Below are 23,388 nucleotides of genomic sequence, written 5' to 3'. Positions count from 1 at the left end.
CCTTTAAAGTTTTGATTTGATCCAGCCACTCTATTCTTATTTTCAAATAATAAAGTATATTTAGCAAAGAGAATTAAGTAAAAATAGAATCTGTAATTATAGAATATTGATTCTCTTGAAGAAAATCTTTACTTTCTCACATAGAGATAAATTCAGCTACTTTGGCCACATCCAAATATAGATAACGTAATCCAGAATTGACTTCTGATTATTGTCTAGTGTGTGGGGAGGCTTTGCAGAGTGTTATTTATTATGAAAAAAAAGTCACAGAAAAGGAGACAAACATCTACTAACTATAATTCTCTTTACCCCACTAGCCACATTATTCACTTGCCCTCAGAGTGTGCCTATGTAAGAAATGTTGATGGAGCAAAGATATTCTTCAATATTGGGCAGAGAAAAGAGCACTGACTTGAGAAAGAAAGGATTTTCTTTCTTCTCCCAAATATGATAGTAATAGACCACTTGAGATATAGTTCAATGCATTCTTTGGCTGTTTTCCTTATTCCAAAAAATAAAAGAGTTAAACAGAAATTTTATCTTAAGTGACTTCTAGCTCAAAAAAGTCTGAGTCTATGAAGGGTTCAATGTTAATGTTTCTTGTAGTATCTTCCAAAAATAGGGCTGGGCCTAAAAATTTCATAATTGTTAATTTAATTTTAAATGTATGAAAGATACCTGAATATAGTATCAAATACCTAAGGATGCATCTTTCAGAACCCTTAATCTTTTACAAATGCTATTTTATCTTAAATGTTATCTTGACCCTAAAATGAATGGAAGAATGTTAAGTACAGAACTATGCACTGAAATGATGACATATCTAAGCAACTCAGCATATGGGTGGTTAGTAATTTTTTGGGAAAGTTTTTTTACATATATTGACATGTCATAACTTTTGAACTTTATATCATCACTTCCTGGATTCTTAGTCTACATTCGATGAAGACATAATGATGTTTATATCATTTAGATTACATTTACAACAGGTAAGCCGCTTTCAAAAAGTCAGATTTTTTTCACTCTCAAGTTGTTTACTTATTTTGTTATGTTTCTTCAATATAGAACTATAATAGATTTAAAAATTACTTAAATTAATTTTTTTTTACTTTTTTCCTCTAAATAATGTTACTTGCATTTACTTTATAAGCTTAACTTGATCATATCTTTGCATTTTTGTTGAACTTTAAAAAAAGGAAATTTATTGAGCTGTTCTACTTTTCAAATACATAGGGAATCACAAAACATTCTTATACTTTATGTACATTCTACTGCCAAACCTATACATGTAGGGTCACTATTTCTAAAATTGTGCTTTCATGGGTGTGGAACATGTGTACATTCATTAACATGCAAATACAAATGAACAAATGTAAACCACATAATTATTTTTTATTTCTCTCCACTGAGTTTGAAGCCCAATGTAAGTTAGAATAGTAAAAGCACATTAGAAATATACCCATTGAAATCCTTTCTTAAATAAATAATAATCTGAAAGACTGCAGTTCACTTTATTCTTCTTATTTTCTATTAACTATCATACTAAATAACTGACTTTATACATTTATTCAAGAGTTTCATTCATTATAAAGTTATTCCATCATTCAAGCAACCATTAAATATTTGTGGTGGATGCTGTGCTGGATGATGCGCCCAGGATGGAAGATGAGGGAGAAAAATATATCTTAATTATTGTAGTAGTTTAGATTTGAATTAGAAACACACGTAAGACACACACACAGATACATATAAGTGTGAGAGTTTACTTAATTTGGCAAAAGGAAAATTAAGACATTATTTCTGGAATTAATTCAGTTAAGTGCCAATTATTTAAACCTGCTTCCTGTATTTCTTGAAACATAGAATGAAGCTTTGAGATTTAAATTTTGTTGGTTAAATATAGTTTATATTATAAAAGGAAGTGTCTTAGACTACATCTGATACTTTACCTCATTCTGTAGGCAATAAAAGTCAAACCTGGCCAGTGCAGGGTAACTGATATACTAAGAAAAGCAGCTCTGGCCTCTGATGTTAGCGCAAGACGTGTTTTAGGCCAAGGCAGCCATTCGTCATTTGTATTGAGAAACTGTAGTATTGCTTTTATGGATATGATTACTTCCTACAGCAGAGAGAAAGAGAAAACAGAAAAAAAAACTCACATATATATTTTTTGTGATGTCTGGAAAGCAAGAGAGCAAGAGAATGTGCCTTCCTCATTTTGAGCAGCATTGTAGAAATTGATGACGTTTGTTATCGAGTCTGCACACATGTGAATATATAGAGTAGGAAGAGGCTTCTTTAGGTAAAATATTGTGTTTCACATCTGTAATAGCAGCTTCAGAAATCTAGCTTCAGAGCATATTACTGCTAATATTTTTCTTTCAAAAGATAAGCCCCACAAAGGCAATTCCGGCTTGTCTCTTTACGGGCTCAGGCAACTACTGCTTTGCGAAAATCGGTAGTGACAGGAAGGGGAATATGTTCAGAGACCAGTGGGCTCCCCGATCGCCATTGCAATATTCCTCTGCAGTGAGCTGGAGACCAAATCTCTGTTTTCTTAGATTAAAATAATATTTAAAAGAAAAATTTCCTTTATATATATATATTTGTTGTTGTTGTTGTTGTTGTTCAGAAGTTAAGACCATAAATTTTTTAATGATCCATTTCCAATTTTTAGAAAATTCTGGGATTTTTTCTCTTTAATTTATTGAAAAACTGTTTGAGTTAAATTATAAAAATGTTATGCACAATGAGGTATGTTTATCTTTTATTTTCCTAATTAAAAATATTAGAGTAGCATCTTAAAATATGTATTTTTCTATCAGAAATATATAATCACATATACTTTTCTGTTTTGAATACTGGGTACTTATTTAGAAATAAATTAATTCTCTAATATACACCTATTTGTACATGCAAGGATATGCATTGTCTTCTTGTTTATAATGGTGAAAGCATAAAATAGATGACCATTAATAACAGATTGGCTTTAAAAAAATAGTGTAATAATTCTTTTGATGAAATATTGTGTATTTATTAAAAGTATGTCATCTAATATTTAAAAATTGAAATATTATCACTCGATATTGTTAAATTTTAAAAAGCAGGTTGCAATATATTATGAATAGAGCAATCTCAATTTGCTTAAATTTATTATTAATAATCATTGCTTAAGCTCTAAGTAAGATATACAATTTAGAGTGGAGAAATCTGAGCTGGCCTATCACAATGGAATGAGTTTCTTCTTCAGCTACTGCCTCGTAATATTAAATTTATCATATTTATTTTTTCATCTCTATTACATAATCATAAACATTGTATTTAAATATTTTATCCATTATACCATATAGTGTCTAAAAATAACACTCAGTAGGGGTAAATGAATGAGCAAATTAAGGAGATTCAAAGAATTATTATCAGGGAGAAATTCTAAGGTAAGAAGTTAAAGAAGAAAACAGTGGATACACAAATAGACTTCTCAGATATTTTCAAGTTTAGCAAAAAATAAAAAATACAATTAATCAATTCAAATCAGTACAATGTATGAAAATTCTAAATTAGATCTTTTACACCTTTTCATATCGTATTCGATGACATAAGCATTGATATTATCATATCACGACTCATATAGATAATAAGAAAATTTGCATAGAACTCTGTAGGATATTGACCAGAAGCTGTTGATTCTGTAGTTTTGGTGGCCACAGTACTGGCTTGCTACTTCATGAGCAGAAACAAACTCTTGCCAAACCAGTAACACCTTCACAGACCACCACTGGTCCATAGCACATTGATGAGAAGACTGCCCTAAATAAATAAATTCTCACCACATACAAAGAGTTCTCAAAATGATTTTACTGTTCCATCTTAACAGATGAGCCAAAAACTAAAGATCATTATACATTAGAGGAAAATAACAATATAAAAAACATGAAAGAGAAAAAAATAATGATCTTGAACAAGAGTTATTAGTTGGTAATGAGATCAATAAGATGTCTCACTTTCCCCAATATCTACAGAAATTCAGTTATAATACTATCTATAATAAAAGAGGAGATATTAGGAAAATGAACAATTAGAGATTAAGTGCCTATTATGTAATATTTGAAGACACATTTAAGATAAATGAGACATTTCCAAGGTGATAGAATAAAGTGTCAGTTTTTTAACATGATAAAAGCATAAGAGATATCATCATCCAAGAGAATCTAAGAATAACAGTTCCAGAAGAAGTCCGAGGCAATAAAAATTAGATTATTATAAAATGAATATATATAAGACATTCACAAATCTGCAAATGCTTGCTATAGTTTGAAATTTTTTACCCAGTTAGCTCACTGGATAATGAATGAAAATGAAAGATAAACTTCATTTTAAATATGCCAAAGATGAAGAGAATTTTACAAAATTTAAGAGAAGAGAAAAGAAACACACACCAAAATGTTTTTTTAAAAGATCAAAACAAAAAAGAACCAACAAGTAAAATAAATATTTTAAATAGAGAATCAGAACAACATAAGATTTCTCAAGAGCAACATGGAGTCATGATGAATGCTAAGAGTCAATAAAGCAATGTGTTTTATGTTGTAAAATACGACAATTTCCAACCAAGAATGATTCATCCAAATGATTAAATTTAATCCAAGGAAAAATTCAAGCAAGTACACATACAATATACATTCCTAATATACTTTTAGAAATTATACTTGGATCTCTTTCATCAAAAAACAATAAATTACACCAAGAAAGAGTTAACATGACATGGAGAGATTAGAAGTATCTATCAGCAAAGCAGTGAAGGAAGGCAGATGGATGGAAGACCAAGGGGAGGAACTACTTAAGAAAATAGGGATTTAATAACATACCGATATTAATGAGCATCTGGAATGTTTGAAAAGCACTGATGATATAGTAAAGGCAAATAGAGCATAAAGAAATAAGGTAATTAAAACTCTATAAAATCCAAATATATTTATAAATAAATGTAATAAATGAGCTAAGGATTGTTGCTTTTAGCCTTAGGAAGTTTTTCTTTGGTAAACGAAAATACATTTGCACTGTACATATATTAATCAATATGCAAGACATATTGAGGTGTATCTCTAATTCAGAACGGTGAAATATAAAATTATATTATCCAAGTATTTGGTTCAAGTTAGCCATCTACAATTGCGTTTGACCAATACAGTGAGATTGTATGAATCTTTTATTGGAAGAGTGAAACATTATGAAACTAAAAGCTATACTACCAGCTACCCAATTCAAACTGCATATAATCATTTTATGTAAACTAACAGGCTATGTCACAGTGATTAAGTGCAGTAGCTGAGGAATCGGACCAGCTGAATCATAAATTAGTTCTATAGTTATTTGACCTTGGGCAAATGACCTAAAGCCTCATTGCCTTAGTTTCATCAACTATAAAAAGGAGATGATAGCATCTTTCTCATAGTGTTGTGAGGATTTAATTTATTAATAAATGGGAAGTGCTTAGAACAGAGCCTATTATAATAAGTTATTACCTTATAGAGTAGTTGCCAAAACTAGGTGAATGTTATTTTAAAAAATGAAAACTTAGAATATTGTCTATTATAGTACTATAAAAAGGTTAGCAATTCAATGTAGTAGTAGTAGAAATACATAGACACCTGCCAAAATGTGAGTGCAATACAGCCAGTCTGTTTCTGGTTCAAGTAGCTTGTGTATTCCTGATTAAGGATTCGATTGAAAATATTGATAAAGTAACAATAATAAATCTTTTTGTTAATTTCCACAATCGCTTCACATTATCTTTGTATGTGTCTGTGTGAGTTTCCCTCAGTAAAGAAAATTACATATATATTACAAATATCTTGGCATAAGAATAAATTCTGAAAAAAAAATATGATTTCTAGTAATGGGAGAGTCGGCATGATGCATTGGTGCCTAATTTATTATGGAATGAACAAACAAATCCACTGGTAATAACTGTCTGGTGCCAAAAACGTAATGCTGAAACCTGGACATTGCTTCTTAATTAAATATTGGCAATATTGTTTGACATAATTTTATAAATATTGCTTCATAATCTATTTTCAGTTTAGTAAGACACATTATGCATCTTTTTTTATTTTTGCTTTTCTTCTTTTTTAATTGATTAATTTATTTTTTATGGTGACATTGGTTAACAAAATCCAATAAGTTTCAGTTGTACTCCTTAACAGTAAGGCATATATATATATTTACACTGTGTGTTCACCTCCTATAGTTAAATTTCTTTCTGACACCACATATTTGACTCCCTTTATCTCATCTACCTCCCTCCTCTCTCCTTCCCTCTGGTAACCACTAGTCTATTGTCCATGTCCATGAGTCTCTCTCTGTTTGTTTGTCCTGTTCATTCGTTGCTTTTGAGTTTATATCCCACGTAAGTGATATCATGTGATCTTCAACTTCTGTCAGGCTTATTTCACTTAGCATGATAGTCTTGAGGTCCATCCATGTTGTCACAAATGGCAGTATTTCATCTCTTTTAATGGCTGAGTAATATTCCATTGTATATATGTACCACAGCTTCTTTAGCCAATCATCTATCATAGGACACTTCGGTTGCTTCCATGTCCTGGCCACCATGAATAATGCTGCTATGAACATCAGTGTGAAAATATGTATCTTGAATTTCCAAATCAATAAATCATGAAGTATCAAAGTACATCGACAACCAGAGCTTAGATATAAGACCAATATTCCTCACTCTTCTGGGATGTGAAAATATAGTCTAACATGGTGCTACATTTTTAAATAATAAGATTAGAAGAAAAAGACCCAAGCCTCAGTATACATTACTTCTCTTCGATCTTAAATGTGTGTAGCTACTTTGAAAATTTCTTATGTACTTTCTAAGTATGCAGTTAATTTGAAATTTTTTATTATATGTATTTGCAAATCCATTAATTATTTAGTATCAGACAAACTGAAACTTAAAAATAATACTAAGTTTAGCAAAATAGACTATTTTACTACTTGAATTAAAGAGTGAGTAGTATAATATTTTTTTATTGTGGAAAGAGTATTTAACATGCATAAGATCGGTCCTCTTACATTTTTTAAGTGCACAGCATAGTACTATTAACTATAGGCACAAAATTGTACAGCAGATCTCTAGAATTTGTTCATCGTGCATAAACCAAAACTTTACACACATTAAACAGAGGCACACCACTTTCTCCTTTCCCCAGCCCTTGGAAAACATATTCTACTCTCTGTTTTTGTGTCTATTTTAAATACCTCATGTAAATGGAATCATGCAGTATTTGTCTGTGACAGGCTTTTTTGCTTAGCATAATGTCCTCCAGGGTCACCCATGGTATTGCATATGGCATAATTCTTGTCTTTTTTTAAGTCTAAATAATATTCCATTGTATATATACACCACATTTTCTTTATCCATATTTCATCCGCTGATAGGCATTTAGGTTGTTTTCATATCTTGTCTATTGTCAATAATGCTGCAATGAACTTGGGAGCGTGGATGTCCGTTTGGGAATCTGATTTCAATTCTTTTTGATGAATACCCAGAATTGAGATTGCTTAATCATATGGTAGTTCTATTTTTTTTTAATTTTTGAGAAATCCCAATATTGTTTTCTATAACAGCTTCGACATTTCCATCTCCATCAACAGTGTACAAGCATTCCAGTTCCTCCATATTCTTGGCTGGACTTGTTTCTCTCTCTCTCTCTCTCTCTCTCTCTCTCTTTTTATAGTGTTCTAACCAATGTGAAGTGATATCTCAATTTTTGTTCTGATCTATATTTCTCTGATGATTAGTGATATTGAGCATCATTTCATCTAACTGTTGACTGTTTGGATTGTTTGTATATATTCTTTGGAGAGATGTCTATTCAAGCTATTCCTCATTTTTTTTTTTTAATTGAATTGTTTGTGTTTTTTTTTTTTTGCTTTTGAGTTGTAGGAGTTTCTTACATATTTTGGATAACAACTTATTATCAGGTATATGAACTGCAAATATTTTTTTCTATTCTGTAGGATGCTTTTTGATTCATTGATTGTTTCCTTTGCTGTGCAGAAGCTCTTTAGCTTTATATATTTGTCAGTTTTTGTTTTTGTTGCTTGTGCATTTGGTGTCATATCCAACAAATCATTGCCTCAATCAATGTCATGAAGCTTTCCTCTATGTTTTCTTCTAGAAGTTTTATAGCTTCAGGGCTTGCATTTAAATCTCTAATCTATTTTGAGCTGATTTTTATCTATGGGATAAAACAACAGTCCTATTTTATTCTTTTGCAGTGGATATCCAGTTTTCCAAACACAATTTGTTAAAGAGATTATTCTTTTCCCATTGTGTATTCTTGCCTCACCTGTCAAAGGCTAGTTGACCCTATTATGCATGGATTTATCTGGGCTCTCTCTTCTGTCCCGGTGGTCTATATATTTAGCTTTAGGATGCAAGGATGTTTCAACATATACAAATCAATTAATGTGATACACCACATTAACAGAATAAAGGGTAAATTTACATAACCATATCGATAGATGCAAAAAAAAAAAAAAAAGGATTTGACAAAATTCAAGATTCTTTAAGGCTAAAAACTTTGATATAGGAATTAACTTCAATATAATAAAGACCATATTTAAAAGTCCATAACTAACATAATACTCAATGATAAAAATTACAAGCTTTTCTTATAAGATCAGGAAGAAAACAAGGATACTCACTCGTACCAATATAGTACTCATAGTCCTAGCCAGAGAAAATAGGCACCTAAAAGAAATAAAGGCATCTAAAGCTGAAAGAAAGAAGTACAAATATTTCTGCTTGTAGATGACATGATCTCATAGGCAGAAAACCCTAAAGAAACCCCATCAAACTGTTAGAATTAATAAAGAAATTCAATATTCTGTAAAATTACAGAATATAAAATCGACATAGAAAAATCAGTTTTATTTCTATCACTAACAACAAACTATCCAAAAAAAGAAATTACAAAAAGATTCCATTTAGAATAACATCAAAAACAATAAAATACTTAAGTAATAAACTTAACAAAGGTGATCAAAGACTTGTACATTGAAAACTATAAAACAGTGTTGAAAGAAATTTTAAATGATGCATATAAATAAAAAAAAATTCCATGTTCATGGATTAGACGACTTAATATTATTAAAATGTCCATACTACTCAAAGCAGTCTACAGATTCAATGTAATCCCTATCAAAATCCCAAAGGCATTTTTTAGAGAAATAGAAGAAATAAACCTAAAATTCATATGAAACCACAAAAAATTTATAAGAGCTAAAACTTGAGAAAAAAGAAAAAAGCTGGAGGCATCCTACATCCCAATTTCAAAATATTTATAAAGGTGCAAAACATTAAAATAAGTCATATATTACTAAAAGTTCAATCTAAGTTACCAAAAAAAAAAAAAAAAGAAACAAAAATACTTTGTACCAAGTATGGCTGAACAAAATGGAACAGCTAAATCTCTTTCAAAAGCACTTCTGTGTCCCCTTGAGGTGGTACTGAGCAGTGGCTTCAGGCAAAAGCTCTGTTGTGACTGTTTGAGTTTCTGCCAGCTCCACAGTTTACGAAGTGTAATTTAGCATTCATAATAATCTAATTATTGAAGATAGGGTGATTTCAAGCATTCTTTGAAACCATCTATATGCATTCTATATGAAATAATATTCATTCTATATGAAATAATACCTATAAAATGTTTTGTGTAATACTTGACACATTGCAGTAATTTCATACATATTAATTATACTCCAATCATTTTTTAGGAAAAAAGTAAGAGCTGCAGATGAGAATAATTGTCTGTGTTTTACAAGATAAAGAACATAAACAAGTTCTTTGAATACTCTTTTTTAAGGACAGAGATCTCTTTTGTTTTTGTTTTGCTTCTTTTTTATTCTTATAGTTTCAGTGTATAGTGTAGTGTTAGCTGCCACAACAACGGTAAATTAATTAATGTCCTATTAAAAACAAAACAAAACAAAACTATGGACTTTATTTTTATTCCCAAGGGTATCTGGGGGAAAAAAAAATATGTCTTTAGAATCCGTCACTAGATATGTAGGTTGGAATTCCTACATTTCTTTATTCTGGAAATTATGGAAGACTCAAGTCTGCACCTCAGTGCAAAATCTCTCTCTTCAGAACTAAGGAATGGAAGCTGCAAGACACTGAAGCTTTCTCTCTCAGATGGAAAATCCTAAGAGATGGGGTTCACCAGGACCCTGTTTTTTTAAGACTTAGACTTTACAGAGATTGGGTGCCTGTCAATAAGGAAACATCACAAGGGAAAAAAAATACCAAAAACAATATATGTAGAGCAATCCCGTGGGAGAATGATCCCCATCGACAGGCAAGTACTACCTTTGTGCCCTACAATCACAGACTAGAAGGAAGCCTACTTATTCCTGGGCCCAAATCTAGTGGAAGGAAACCATCAGAATCTATAGTCGAAACAATAAGGAAAACCACAGCAGCAGGAAACACAACTTTGCTTTAGTCTTTAACTTCTCAGTTTGGTAAGATTTAAGGAAAGGCAAACTGCTGTCCGAAACTTTAAAGCTATGGAAATTTCTGCTGAATGTGGCTCCAGGTTCAGTGCTGTAAAGGAATAAGAGGAGAACTTGGAAATGAATCTGAGCATAGGCATGCATTAAGTGTTCTGGTTTGCCACATGGTCTTCTGGCCAGCTGCTAAATCTTTACAAGCAAGGACATCAAATCTTTTCCTGAAATTTATCTTCCACAACTTCTTTTTTTTTTTAATACCACTAACCGGTAATTTGTAATTGTACCAGGCAAAATTGCCCTTCACCGAGTTTTCAATCTACCTTTTAAATCAAATATGAATCGAATTCATGACTTTAATATTCTGAATTCCCTTGTGCTCCTGGAGCGTCGTCTCTTGCTGCCTGCCCATTTTGCATTTGGTCTCTTGTCTGTCTCTTCAGCTGGGTCATAAAATAAATTCATGGGTAACCCCATCTAGCTATAACTCACTCTCACTTAGACGTTTAATCCCTTTTTTATCTCTTAATCTGCACTATATTTTATGGTTGGCTTACAACTTAAAAGCTTTTTAAAAATACTACATATGAAAAATTCCATGTAATGATATATTTACCAAAATACCGAAAATGAATAGTCTCAGTGTCATGGGAGAAGCTTCATGATAAATAATAAAATTATAAACTATTTAAGAGATATAGCTTCTATTTGTAAATAATGGCATAGCTAATTCTATTTTTGTCATAAAAAATGCATTTTAAAGTAGTGTTTATGTAAGTTTTATTGTTTTAAGAAACAGGAATGCTTCCAATTTGTCGGTATATATTGTGTAGCTTAATTAGGTTAAGTTTGTTTCGTGTAGTATGCATTAATATTATAGGTTAGTGATATAATGGTTTTTATCTTTCTTTTTATGTGTTACTCTGAAAAGTTCAAAGTGGTTAATAAACAGATTATTATCCTATAAAGTAATAATAATGTTTATGCTACTTTTCTTTTTTGATGATTTTTAAAACTCACGTTCTACTTTTAAAGTATTTTTGTAAGTGAAACTGTACATCACCATAAGAAAGATAACTCCTTCAAATTCAAATCTTAGGTTGTTTTCACAAGATAGAAACATGTGAAGTGAAAATTTGGTAAAATATATATGAAGTGAAATGCAATTGATAAATCCATCAAAATTTAATTTAATCAACTGTCAACTTAATTAGGCTCTCTGGTCTAAAATCAAAGCATATGTTTGTATAGTGGAGTCTAAAGATGTTTATTCTAAACCTCCCATTTTAGAGATAAAGAAACTGAGATCAGATTATTTTGCTTAACTATTGTCATTCATTTATTCATTGAGAGAATTTGGATTAGAAAGTTTATGAAATCTAGCAAAGTTTGAATTTTGTTTAGCTACAGCACATTTCTGGCCCGATAAATTGGATTACAATGCATCTAGCAACAAGTAGGTTTTCAAGTCTTATATTTCTGTAACAATTATTGAAACCAAACCTCAGCCTAAATCACTGCAGCATTTAACTACAGCAAAAAAAAGGAACAAAACCTTAATATTAAATCACAGTACTTATATGCAAATAATACACATTTCTCTATTAGCTGAGATTATTTAAACAATAATGGCTGCAGCTATTGCTACATCAAAGCTATTCCTGCTTTCTGTCATTATGCATGTGGACTTGTGAGCACTTTTGTAAATATTGCAATGTCACATGGCACCATTGTGTCTCTGGGTCTGCAAAATAAATAATATTCAAGGTCACTTGGTTCCACGTAATGAGAACTGATATGACAAGGTCTAGACTTTATTATAATGACTTTTCCATAATGACCTCAGTATGGTCCTTGATTTTACAAAAGTTTATTTTCTTCCTTAAAACTGAGAAAAGAACTGTATAATCTTCTGCAGACTTAGCAGGGCTCAATGTATCAGGATTACCAAATGATATGCTAGTAATTGATTTATTGAGTTCTTTTGCTACTAGCATTAATTGTTCTCAAGACACTTTTGAGTTGAAGCCTGTCCTTTGATTTTTGGAACAGACAGCAAAGCACCATCATTGTCATATCTGTTGACAAGAGGGGACATTGAGTCTTTTCCCTGAGTCAAGAGTTATCATAAAGGCTTCATCATAAGCTTCTAACATTAGTTAATCGGAGAAATATGTTCTAATCCAAACTCATTTTTTAAAAATTTACTTATTCAAGAGACATGTATTGAGTACCTATTATTTACCAAATTCCACCATAGGTCCTGGGATCCCCCAAAGAACTGTAAGCAGTCTTCACTCTGTATATTATGTTTACTGCCTAGTAGAAACATAATTAATGCCAAACAAGATGCTTTGTGTGCATATGGAAATGAGTTTCTGGAAGAGAAGATATTGAGGCCAATCTTTAATTTGATCTGAAGTTCACCTGAGTGAAGGAGAATATTTCCGATATCCACAACAGAATCTACAAAGAGGAGGACATGAAGTAACACTATGTCTTGGGAAGGTAATGTTCTATTGAAGCAGCATAAAGTAGACAGGAAGTGAGGCAAAGGGATGAAATATAGTTAGAGGAAATATAGTTAGAGGCAGATTCAAAAAGAGCATTAGAGATAGTGCTGAGTACAAAAGCAAATTTACATTTTTGAAACACCAGTGTGGCTTTAAATATACAGGGTGAGTGGTAGATGGTTATAACAGGCAACAGGAAAATTATTGAATTTTATAATGCTATAATGCAGGTGAGATATAATAAAATTTTGAGGAAAAGTAGTGATGGAATAAAGAGAGCAAACATATTTTATTAATGTTTAGTCAATGATGGAGACTGAACTAGCTGTAAACAATAAGTGATAAAAAGGAGTCTAGAGTGTAACCAAGAAATCAGGTGTATCTTAGTCTAGTTAACTGGTAGTTTTATTATTTAAGCAATTGCAAAATATAACAGATGGTCCAGCCACTAGCACCGAGGGACAAATATGAGTGATATTGTAGAATTAGACATATAGAGTGAGAGACAAAAGTTGAGGTGTGTGAACTTTGAAAGTTCAGAGAGAGGAAAAGGGATCTGTAATGAAGACTAAGAAATTGTGATTGCAGAAGAAAGTGGGGAGCTGAGAATAAATGATGTTGGAGGAATAAATCATAGTCAGAGGAAACTTAATAAAAGTGATTTGTTTCAACCAACTACATGCCTCCAAAGAAGACAAGTAAACATGAGCACTTCTTACTCTTGGCATGAAAGATGAGGGAATCAGAAGCAGTATTGGAAAGCTGAAGGAATGCAGTTACAGGGCAAAAATATGCCAGTGGGAAGTACTAGGCTCATGGGAAGCAAGCTTTCAATAATAAGAAGAACCTGATGGAAATACTCTGTGCAAGTATAACAATGAGTAGGTTTGTCTGTAGTACCCCAGCAGTAGACTCGATTATAGGAAGTGGCCGGGGAGCAGGAGAGAATGGAAGAAACCAGAAGGAGGTTTATCAGAAGGAGGTTTATGTACATTGCTTAATTTATATTTTGCAAAACTTTTGTGGAATATATATATATATATATATATATATATATATATATATAGGTTTTTTTTTTCCATTCTTTTATGAGATGCTCAGAGTTGTTACCCAACAATTAATTGCCAGCACTCTAATTTTTGTTAGACAGTAAATAAATTTCCATGGGGAGGTTTGCAGAATCTGAGGAGTTTAACTTTTGAATGAAAAAAAACAGTTGAATATCAGTCTTGAAAGAGTTCAGATTGCATTTAGTGATTCATGGCACAACGCTGAATGATTTGGATATATTCAAAATCCTGTAACCGGATGATTAATCTACAGTAATGAGTACGTTATTTTCTAAAGTGATGATTGAGTATTGTTTCAATTTGTACCATAAATTGCTGCAATTAATAGAAATGAAATTTTACCCCTTTGTTATAAAGTTGAAAATTTTAACAACCATTTTGAAATGGGCTCCCTGTGTGCCAGTTATTATAACCAATTTGTATGCGTTAACTCATAAATGTGTTTCATGAGGTTCTGACTATTTATATGTCTATTTTGGATTTGAAATAACAGAATTTTAGAACAGTTAAGTGAATTGCCAAAATTCTTAATCCAACTCAAAGTATAAAATTCAACACAAAAAGGGATTTATGGTCTCAAATCATCAAAATTCTCGGTGGTTGAGTTTCATTCAAGTTTGAGTAAGAGTCTCCATTTTTTTCCTGGGATTTCCAAATTCGTCATCTCTCGTATGTGACTGTCTCTAGTCACATTTTCCTCAAGGTTTTAGAGTGGCTAAAGCAGCTCCAGACATTTGTATATCAGCATTCAGAGGAAAAAAAAAGAAAAAGAGCATTTCTAAAAGGTCTCAGCAAACATATCCTCTGGTTTTATTGATTTGAAATGGGTCACATAATCAATCATTATTAGCTAGAAAAAAAAAGAGGCTTGTGTTTGTTAGTTTAGACTTGAGCAAAATGGCTTTAAAGGAGTTAAACTAACATATATAGATATGTGAAGGAGATAGTACTATATGAGTATGCATGTGAACATTTTTAAAGATTAGGTAGGATTAATTTTTGGAAGGGATTGCTATACTATCCACTAAAAGTACATTATCATCCTTATAAAATTAAAATAATTTGCAAAATATATATCTATTTAATTACGGAGCTGTTTCTAGGATTTAATACTTCTGACTCATGGGTTACACAAACACTTTTATTTTTCCTTCCACTAAAACTAGATAGACAGATAGAGAAATAGATAGGAAGGCAGAGGCAGATAGATAGATGTATAGCTAGAAGAGGAAATAGATAGACAGACAGACAATATATTGATATATGGAGGCCAGATGCATGGATGGATAGATGCATAAATAGAGAGATCGACAGTAGATCTTTCTAACCCTTAACATGACAAAATCATCCAATCAAGTAAAAACAAATAATTTTAGATGTGCAGGGTGTGTATTAAATCAAATAATTAATCACATTAATCGGTCATTTACACCTTGGCTAAAAGCATTTGAATCAAAAGTAGCGATTTATTTATCCTTTAGGAATATGATGCTGCACAGAAAATACGCGGAGCTTACTGAATTATAGCTTAGGGACACTGAGTGAATGAATTCCAAACCCATATATTTGATTATGATTCTATGATGTTTCCTATAAAAATAATTTTCAAATGTCATTAGGCACAGAGGAGGCAACATTGTACTACTGCTGGATATCTGAGTTCAGTATGTGTCACTGGGAGCAGACATTAGCATTTGTACTGGGTTCCTGGTATAGAATTCTTGGCACACAAAGGAGAGATAAAATGCTCATAAAAATGGATTCACTTATCCATCAAAGTACAGTTGACTCACAAGGTATAAATATGTATAGTCTAAAATATTTAGGACATCTCTAAGAGGAAAGTTTTATAACATTAGAGTACTTTTGGATCTTTGGACTGAATAACAAATCATAAATTGATGTCACAGCATTAGCTGTGCCAGGGGACACTGTGAGGCTGGGCTGAGCAGGTTTGGAACTGGGGGCAGAGAGAAAGCAAATTTGCTGCTTCGATCCTAGAAGTATACAGTTTAAGGGGGGCATAACTTCTGCTCTGAGAATTTTTTATGACATGTCTTTTCTAGGCTGTAAAAGTTCTGATTATTTCAGATGGATATAACAAATATGCAAACTTCTTTCATGGTTCTCTAACAAAGTTGTCCAATCATCATAGTCTACTTGTTTGGATTTTAATACATTTTAAATACATATTTCAAATTTCATTTTTATAACATTTGGGAGGTAAAATCAAGATCACTATATGAACGTTAAGGTGTGAGACTTAACAGGAATCATGCTAGTGTTACACATATGAGAGTTGTTATCCTATGGGGTGGTAGTAAAGGAGAATAGAAAGTATGTACGTATTTATTTTATTGTGCATACATTTAAGTAACACCTACTATGTGGAACACTCTCATAGTTTCATTATAAATATTAACTCATTTAATACTGCTGAAAGTAGATAATATTTTTTTTACTTTTTTTCTGTTTATAGGGAATCTAATACAGAGAGGTTAAGTAATCAGTTTGAAGTCATGCAATTGGCTAGTGGCTGATCTAGGATTCAAACCCAGGCACCAAAGCTCCAGAAATAAATATGGCCTTCACAGCGATGAGCAATGCAACCTTTCCTGAGAAATCTTCTAGGTTAACTATATGGTACTAGGCTTCTCAGCTCTGGGTACTTATTAGACTTACCTATCTGCTGAGATTTTAAAAATTTCTGATACTTGGCACACTCAGAAAGATTAAATTAGATTTTCTGATGAAGGGCCAGGGTTTGGTATTGTTAATCTATGTAAATGCCTTATTTATATACAGCATTTGTCGAAGATAAAAAAGGCAGAGGTGTAATTTTTTACTTTTAAAGGCAAATATAGAAAGAGAATCCACAGAAGGAAGCTAAGATACAAGTGTTAATGAGCAATGCAGTGAAATCTAATGTAAAATGAATTAAAGGACCCAATAACTTGAAAGGCTATACTCACCTGCTGTACATCTATGCTTAATTTTACTTTATAATTAAACATGAGCTTTTAGCAGACCTCATGCTTCAGTCTTATAGTATACAATCCCTTTGTGGAATCTCATACCTCTGTACACACACACACACACACACACACACACACACTGTCTTGATTCTGAAAATCTTTCTGCCTTATATTTCTCTGCTGCTTAATGTCTTGTTTTATGTAATAATATGTACATTTATTTTCAATTCTATTTGAAAAGAAATTTCTATGCATTTATCCTCCTATACCTAACTCTAACTGTATTATTTCTCGTTTATAATGCAATGTACATGAGGCAAAAGCAAAAGAAAGTGATATACCCTGTGAAATGTCTTTCTTGTCCTGTTTATGCTAAACAGTCCTGAGAAGAGCTTTATGTTATTCAGCAAAGAAATTTATATTAACTCTCCTTGGGTTTGCATTCCATATTGTGAATAAGTCTCATTTATAGGATTTTTTAATGTAATGTTACTCATTTTTGGTTCTGCTTTCTTAACAGAACAGTGAGATACATTAGAAAGTCAAGACAAGTTAAACTCCCAAATTAATGCAAAGGCCATAATTAGCTGCCAGGTCACCTGTCCAGAGTATTGTGTGTATAGTATTTGTGTCCTTTGTGTGTATATATGAGTGCTACAATTATTCAACCGATAAACATTTATTTGGGACTTACTTCATTTCAGATACTAGTCTGTATGTATATAAAGAATGAATATGGAAGGACTGTTGTAAAAAAATCTGTAGTTCATGAAAAGAATGCACGACGTATTGAGTTTCAAATAATCGAAATGTACTAAGGCTCATGGGAGTACAGAGGAGTGGACAAATTATCTCTGCTTAGGTCAGAAAACCAAGGATTTACAGAAGTGACTGTGGAGCTAGGACATCAAGGGTGAGTAGGATTTCTCCAGATGTGGGAGGCAAATGCCCTCCAGGGAGTAGGATCACTTGTTTAAGAGCACAGAGGCATGAAAGAGCCTCAAATAAACAGTCAATAAGCCTGAGTGGTCACGGCTTGGGTTCTCTGACAGCACAGTCAGAGACTACTCTGGGAGGAACATTGAAACCCATTCATGTCACGCTAGTTATAACATGTCAATGAATTTAGATCAGTTTTTTTTTTTTAATAGAAATAGAAACCCATTAGAGAGTTTTATAAAAATATTTTAATTATTATTTTTTTTAATAAAGGAGAGTAACGTGATAAAATTTTTTGTTATGAGACAGTGACTCTGATGCTCATGTGTGAAAATGAAGCTGGAAGAGGAAGCAATCAAGATGCCTTTTCAGCCTTGCAATTGAGTGACTAAGGGTCCAAGCCAATTGAGATAGTTTCAGGGGTGATAAAAAGCAAAGAAAATATTCAATGAATAGCATTTTCATATCAAAAATACTCTATAGAGGCCATAAACTAACTTTAATTCACTTTTTTTTTTCATGTATTTCTGGAAAGATTGTTTATGTAATACCCCAAATGCAAAAATTTCATAGAATATAAAACTGTCTTGCTAGATGTGACACTTGACAGAGTAAATAATTGTATGACATATTGTTTTTTATTGTATGTTGAGAATAGTACCTGGTGCATGGTCTGTTTATTGAAAAAATAAATTAAGGAATCAACAAACTAATGCCTACTTTAGCTGAAATCGTGAGTTAGTAGGGCTTAAGCTTTACTCCCACCTCTCTACCATTTTGTATGAGAATGTTTTTAGTATCAATAAGAATGATTTTAATATCACTGAGCTTCAATTCTATGATTGTAAGTTCAGATACTGTTAGAGTATTTCTAAAATTCAACCTCTGCCTTGATAATATTGATCTGAATGAAATCAAATAAATAAAGCACATTTAATACATGACCAGATGCAAGCATTAGCTGGGCACGTGTGGTTGCATTGTGAAAGCAAACTGACTTTCCCAGTCTGGGCTCCAGAACCCATACTCTCATTGTAGAGAGTGTGAATAGAATATTCATATTACTCATACTCTATAGAGGCCGTAAGTTAACTTTAATCCACTTATTTTTCCCATGTATTTCTCGAAAGTTCGTTTTAGAATTTAGAAAGAACTTAGAAAGAAAAGATAATAATAATAATAATAAAAAAAACACCTAATCTAGCCAAACACAGCAATATTTATATAGAGAATATTAGGCATAATTTAATATTTGTAGACTTTGCCTGTATAACAAGTGGGATAAGGTGATAATGTTGATACAAGTGAGTTATTTTTCTGGGGGAAAAATCACTTCTTGGAATTTGGGAGGGAAGAGAGGAATTTATTTATGTAACTGTTCATTTCTATAGCATTAAAGAGAATGTAATTTTGGTGAATTTTTAATACAGGTCCTCAATGCCTGTTGGTCAAGTAATTATTAATGATTTTGTAAATGTTGACAATGGTGATGATGAATTATGGTGAATAGTATCAGTTATCATTTTTGATGTTTTAAAAATGCCTATGTTCCTTCTAGAAGTTTTCTTTCTTGAGAAAGGCATTGTAATAAAGCATATTGTTCATCTGTCAATACAGCTAGAATTTACCGAAGCATCTTAAGATACAGTTTTTGACAATGAATGTCTACCAAATATTATTTCTTACTTTTATCACCACTATAACACTTTACTTAATTTTTAAAAAGTAGAAGTGAAGAGAATACTTTCAGCTTTCAGACTAAACCTTTAATTTTTAGTTTGTTCTCATTTTGTGCTGCCTTAAGAAAAAAGCCTAAATGAGTAACTGAAAGGGTAGGAGTGATCCTGCATTCCCCAAACTGAGCAGTTCCTTCTAATACCTCCAAGAGATGTAGAGTGCTCTGTCCACTGCATATCTTTGGCAGAACATATCACTCCCTTTATGCTCAATAGAGGTATCCTGCCTTCATCAGCAACAAACTTATTTTATTATATCAAGTTCAATAATTTTGATTTTACTTTGTTCTCAACTTAAAGTAGTAGCATTGAACAAGAAATTAAAAAGAGATACTCTCTTAAGAGTTCTTAGGGAAAGACTGTGACTATAAATATGTAAGATAAAAATGCACATAAAAATCTCCATTCAACCTCTCTTACTACACAAGTAATATGACCAAGTGTCCAAAAAAAAAAAAAAAAGAGAGAGAGAGAGAAAAGCTACAGATAATTTGGATTGTGTTTAATATTTTCCTATGTCAATGAATCCTTTGGTTAATTCCATCTTAAGGCATACAGATCCTCCTGTATCTATAATTGCAGTTATTTTTGGTTTCTCAATTTCTCAAATATTCTGTCCTAATTAAAGACTTCTTAATGCTAATATGCAATTGTTGATTTTTAAATTGCAATTACAAATTACTTACACCCTCTAAAGTTCAATAAGCCTTTAAAACTTTTAGCTTTTCTATTTATATCTTAATGACAAAATTAAAGCATCTGTAGTAAGCAGCTGAGCTAATGTAAGCAGTGTCTCGTCTTCTTTGGTGTACAAATCAATAAAATTATCGTGATGTCTTTCTCTTCAATGATCTAGCTACTGGAAATGGACACAGCTTTTAAAGTAGATATTTAAAGTATGTATCGTTCACACTAGCAGCTATACTGTTGCCTAACATTTTGGTTATAATGGTTAAATTATTCTCAGTGACATCATATACTCACAGAATCATGAAACGATGCCAAATTTCAAAGGAAAATGGAGTCCAACAGATAAAATACATGACTTAGAGCTTTTTAAAAATAAAGATGCTAGAGTCATATTGTCTTATTTTCCAGGTGCGTATGTGCTCCAGGTCAAGGCCACAGATGCAGATGATCCGACCTATGGAAACAGTGCTAGAGTTGTTTACAGCATTCTTCAGGGACAACCTTATTTCTCTATTGATCCCAAGACAGGTAATTTTTTTTTTTTATTAGAAACAACATATCATCACCCCTTCAAATATTTAAACCTCAATTAAATCTTGGCATGGGAAGTTGCCTATTCTAACACTGCAATAAAGATTTCATGTGCTGCACATTAAGCAAAGGAAGATAGGATCTTACTTTGCTGCTACATGACTAATTCCTTTGCATTGAACTTTGGGTAAATATCAGCTTTTTCATGTATATGGGTCAAGTTCAAATCTTTTAGTTAGAATTCTCTGCATGATTTACTTTAAATTTTTAAAAGTTCAGGCATAATGTATATATATATATATATTTTTTTTTCTTTAGCTATTTTGGCTAAAATAACTTTTGATTTCAGGTTTTCTTGGTTGGGTTCAATTATGTTCATTTTGGGGTCTTATCAACATGTGGTAAGGTCGTGGAGCTTCTATTGTTATATTTATCAAGAGTTATGGATGATGGATTTGGATTGATATTTACCTGTGCTTCTAGAAGGGGAAAAGAGAGGATTCACAAATCAAGATCACTAATTCTTCTGATCTGTGTTTCTGAAACCAAATGTTTAAGTCAAGCCATTTAAATTGCAGCTTTCAAAGCCAAATGTATAAAAGTCTATGGGAAGTATAGAAAGGGCAAGAAGATATGTGAGAAGATTTTGCATTCTCTTTTAAACAAAATGAGAGAACCTACATTTGAATACTGGATAGTTTTTTAAGGAGACTGTCATGCCAGTGATCAAAGTATGTGTTCCATGTTACAGTTAAAGTAGAAACTCCTTAATGACAGTTTTTTTTTTAATCAACTCATATAGTATATTATAATATGTTGCATATTGAATTCAATACTTTATTACATTAGTTTAAAATAATGGAATAAATTGTTAACATACGGGACTAATAAGATATTATTTTTAAATTTGTAAATATATCTTTAAAGAACTACAATGACTTGAAAGATATTAATTCCAGACTATACATTCAAATGAGCTAAATATTTTAAAATTTATACTTCCTCAAAGTAAGTGCTGAAATCTGGAATACCAAGTAGTTATAGGTTAATCAGCTAACCATGTATTAATGTTGCCTAGAAACATGAAGTCAATTGGAAAAAGAGAACCTGCAAACTTTTTGTCAGCTAAACCCACTGTTCTCACTTCTTACCCTTCTCATTAAGCTGATAGGGGATCATGAGTCAACTAAAAGTTAAGAGAATAGGGCAGGGGGTCACCCGCTTCTGTTAATCAAAAATGTAATAGATTGTAACAAGGACAGTACCAGGCCTTTAAGAAAGGAACATCGGGCTAAAGAGAATCCAAAAAGTTTTAGGACAGAGAAGCTCTTTTGGTTTGGAAATAGGGTCAGAGACCAAAACCCGGAATGTCAAATACTGAGAGTGAATGTGCGATGGGAGAAATTGCACTTACAATGTAAGATATTTTCAAGACGTATGCCATGTAAGATAAGGTGTTTGGCAATATTGGTGTTAAAGAAGTTTTGTGGTTATTGTTGTTGAATGGTAGAAAAATTATATATGTAAATATGGAAAAATTATTGAGAAAAGAGTTTGGGAAAGTTATCTGATGAAGTATACGATAGTTTGAAGTTTCAGAGGGATTAAGAACATTTGGACAATAGGCCAAATATATAAAGAAATAAAGAAGGGAAGTTATCTAAAATATTACACATCCTTTTATCAAATGAAAGCATTATGGTTTTTTAAAATATAATTATTTATCTTTTCCAAATGTACCATAATGGGTGATCTAACAGGACTAAAAGTATGAACGATATATGTTTCGTATATTCCTTCAGCCTCTAAAAAAACACTTCTCAGAGACAGAGGGGATGGAAGAAAGAGAAAGGAGGTGTGTAGAGACAGATGAAGAGGGAGGTTCAGTACAACAGTATACCTACTGGGTTGCAGTGATGAATTCTTCAGCGTGGGTGATTTTATATACTCAGATTAAATGTGGGAGCAGAAAAATGAAGGACTTAACATTTGTGAAGTAACTATAGATGGAGCCAATATCTAACTTAAAAAAAAGATAAAGTCATACAAAGATGAACTTAAGCAGAATGTATGGGTGAAAAATATAATTGCGATAGTCAAATTAATACTAGGCAGACAATTATATGAGTCAAAAAACACTCTCTCTTTGACTTTCCTTGTGTAATATCTGCTTTTGATGAATTCTAATGTCTTTAGAAAGTATTATTTTACAGAAGAGTATGTATATTATAATATGACTTTTATAATTATATATTTGTATTTTTATATAATGCTGATTATTTAGAACTAACGGTGAAACAATTCTGGCATAAACTATGGAATAGATTATTTGAAGCATTGATTTTCACTGGAGACAGAAATCTTGATACTAACAATACCTCAGACCACTAGACAGGAAAAGAGTGGATGA

The 23,388-nt window shown here is 31.8% G+C and overlaps 1 protein-coding gene across 1 annotated transcript in view; it reads left to right on the top strand.

Annotated features, from left to right (window-relative positions):
* The window catches only part of CDH12 (cadherin 12), a 564,219-nt gene that overhangs the window by 474,692 nt on the left and 66,139 nt on the right, over nt 1–23,388 (top strand). Inside the window, exon 5 of the mRNA XM_011356438.2 lies at nt 20,856–20,975. Within this exon, the coding sequence (XP_011354740.1) occupies nt 20,856–20,975 (120 nt within the window). The remainder of the gene's footprint in view (nt 1–20,855; nt 20,976–23,388) is intronic.

The sequence above is a fragment of the Pteropus vampyrus genome, unplaced genomic scaffold (genome assembly GCF_000151845.1).
Source record: "Pteropus vampyrus isolate Shadow unplaced genomic scaffold, Pvam_2.0 Scaffold27, whole genome shotgun sequence".
Lineage (NCBI taxonomy): Eukaryota > Metazoa > Chordata > Mammalia > Chiroptera > Pteropodidae > Pteropus > Pteropus vampyrus.
Note: the sequence above shows the minus strand (reverse complement) of the source record. Positions and strands in the feature narration are given on the sequence as shown.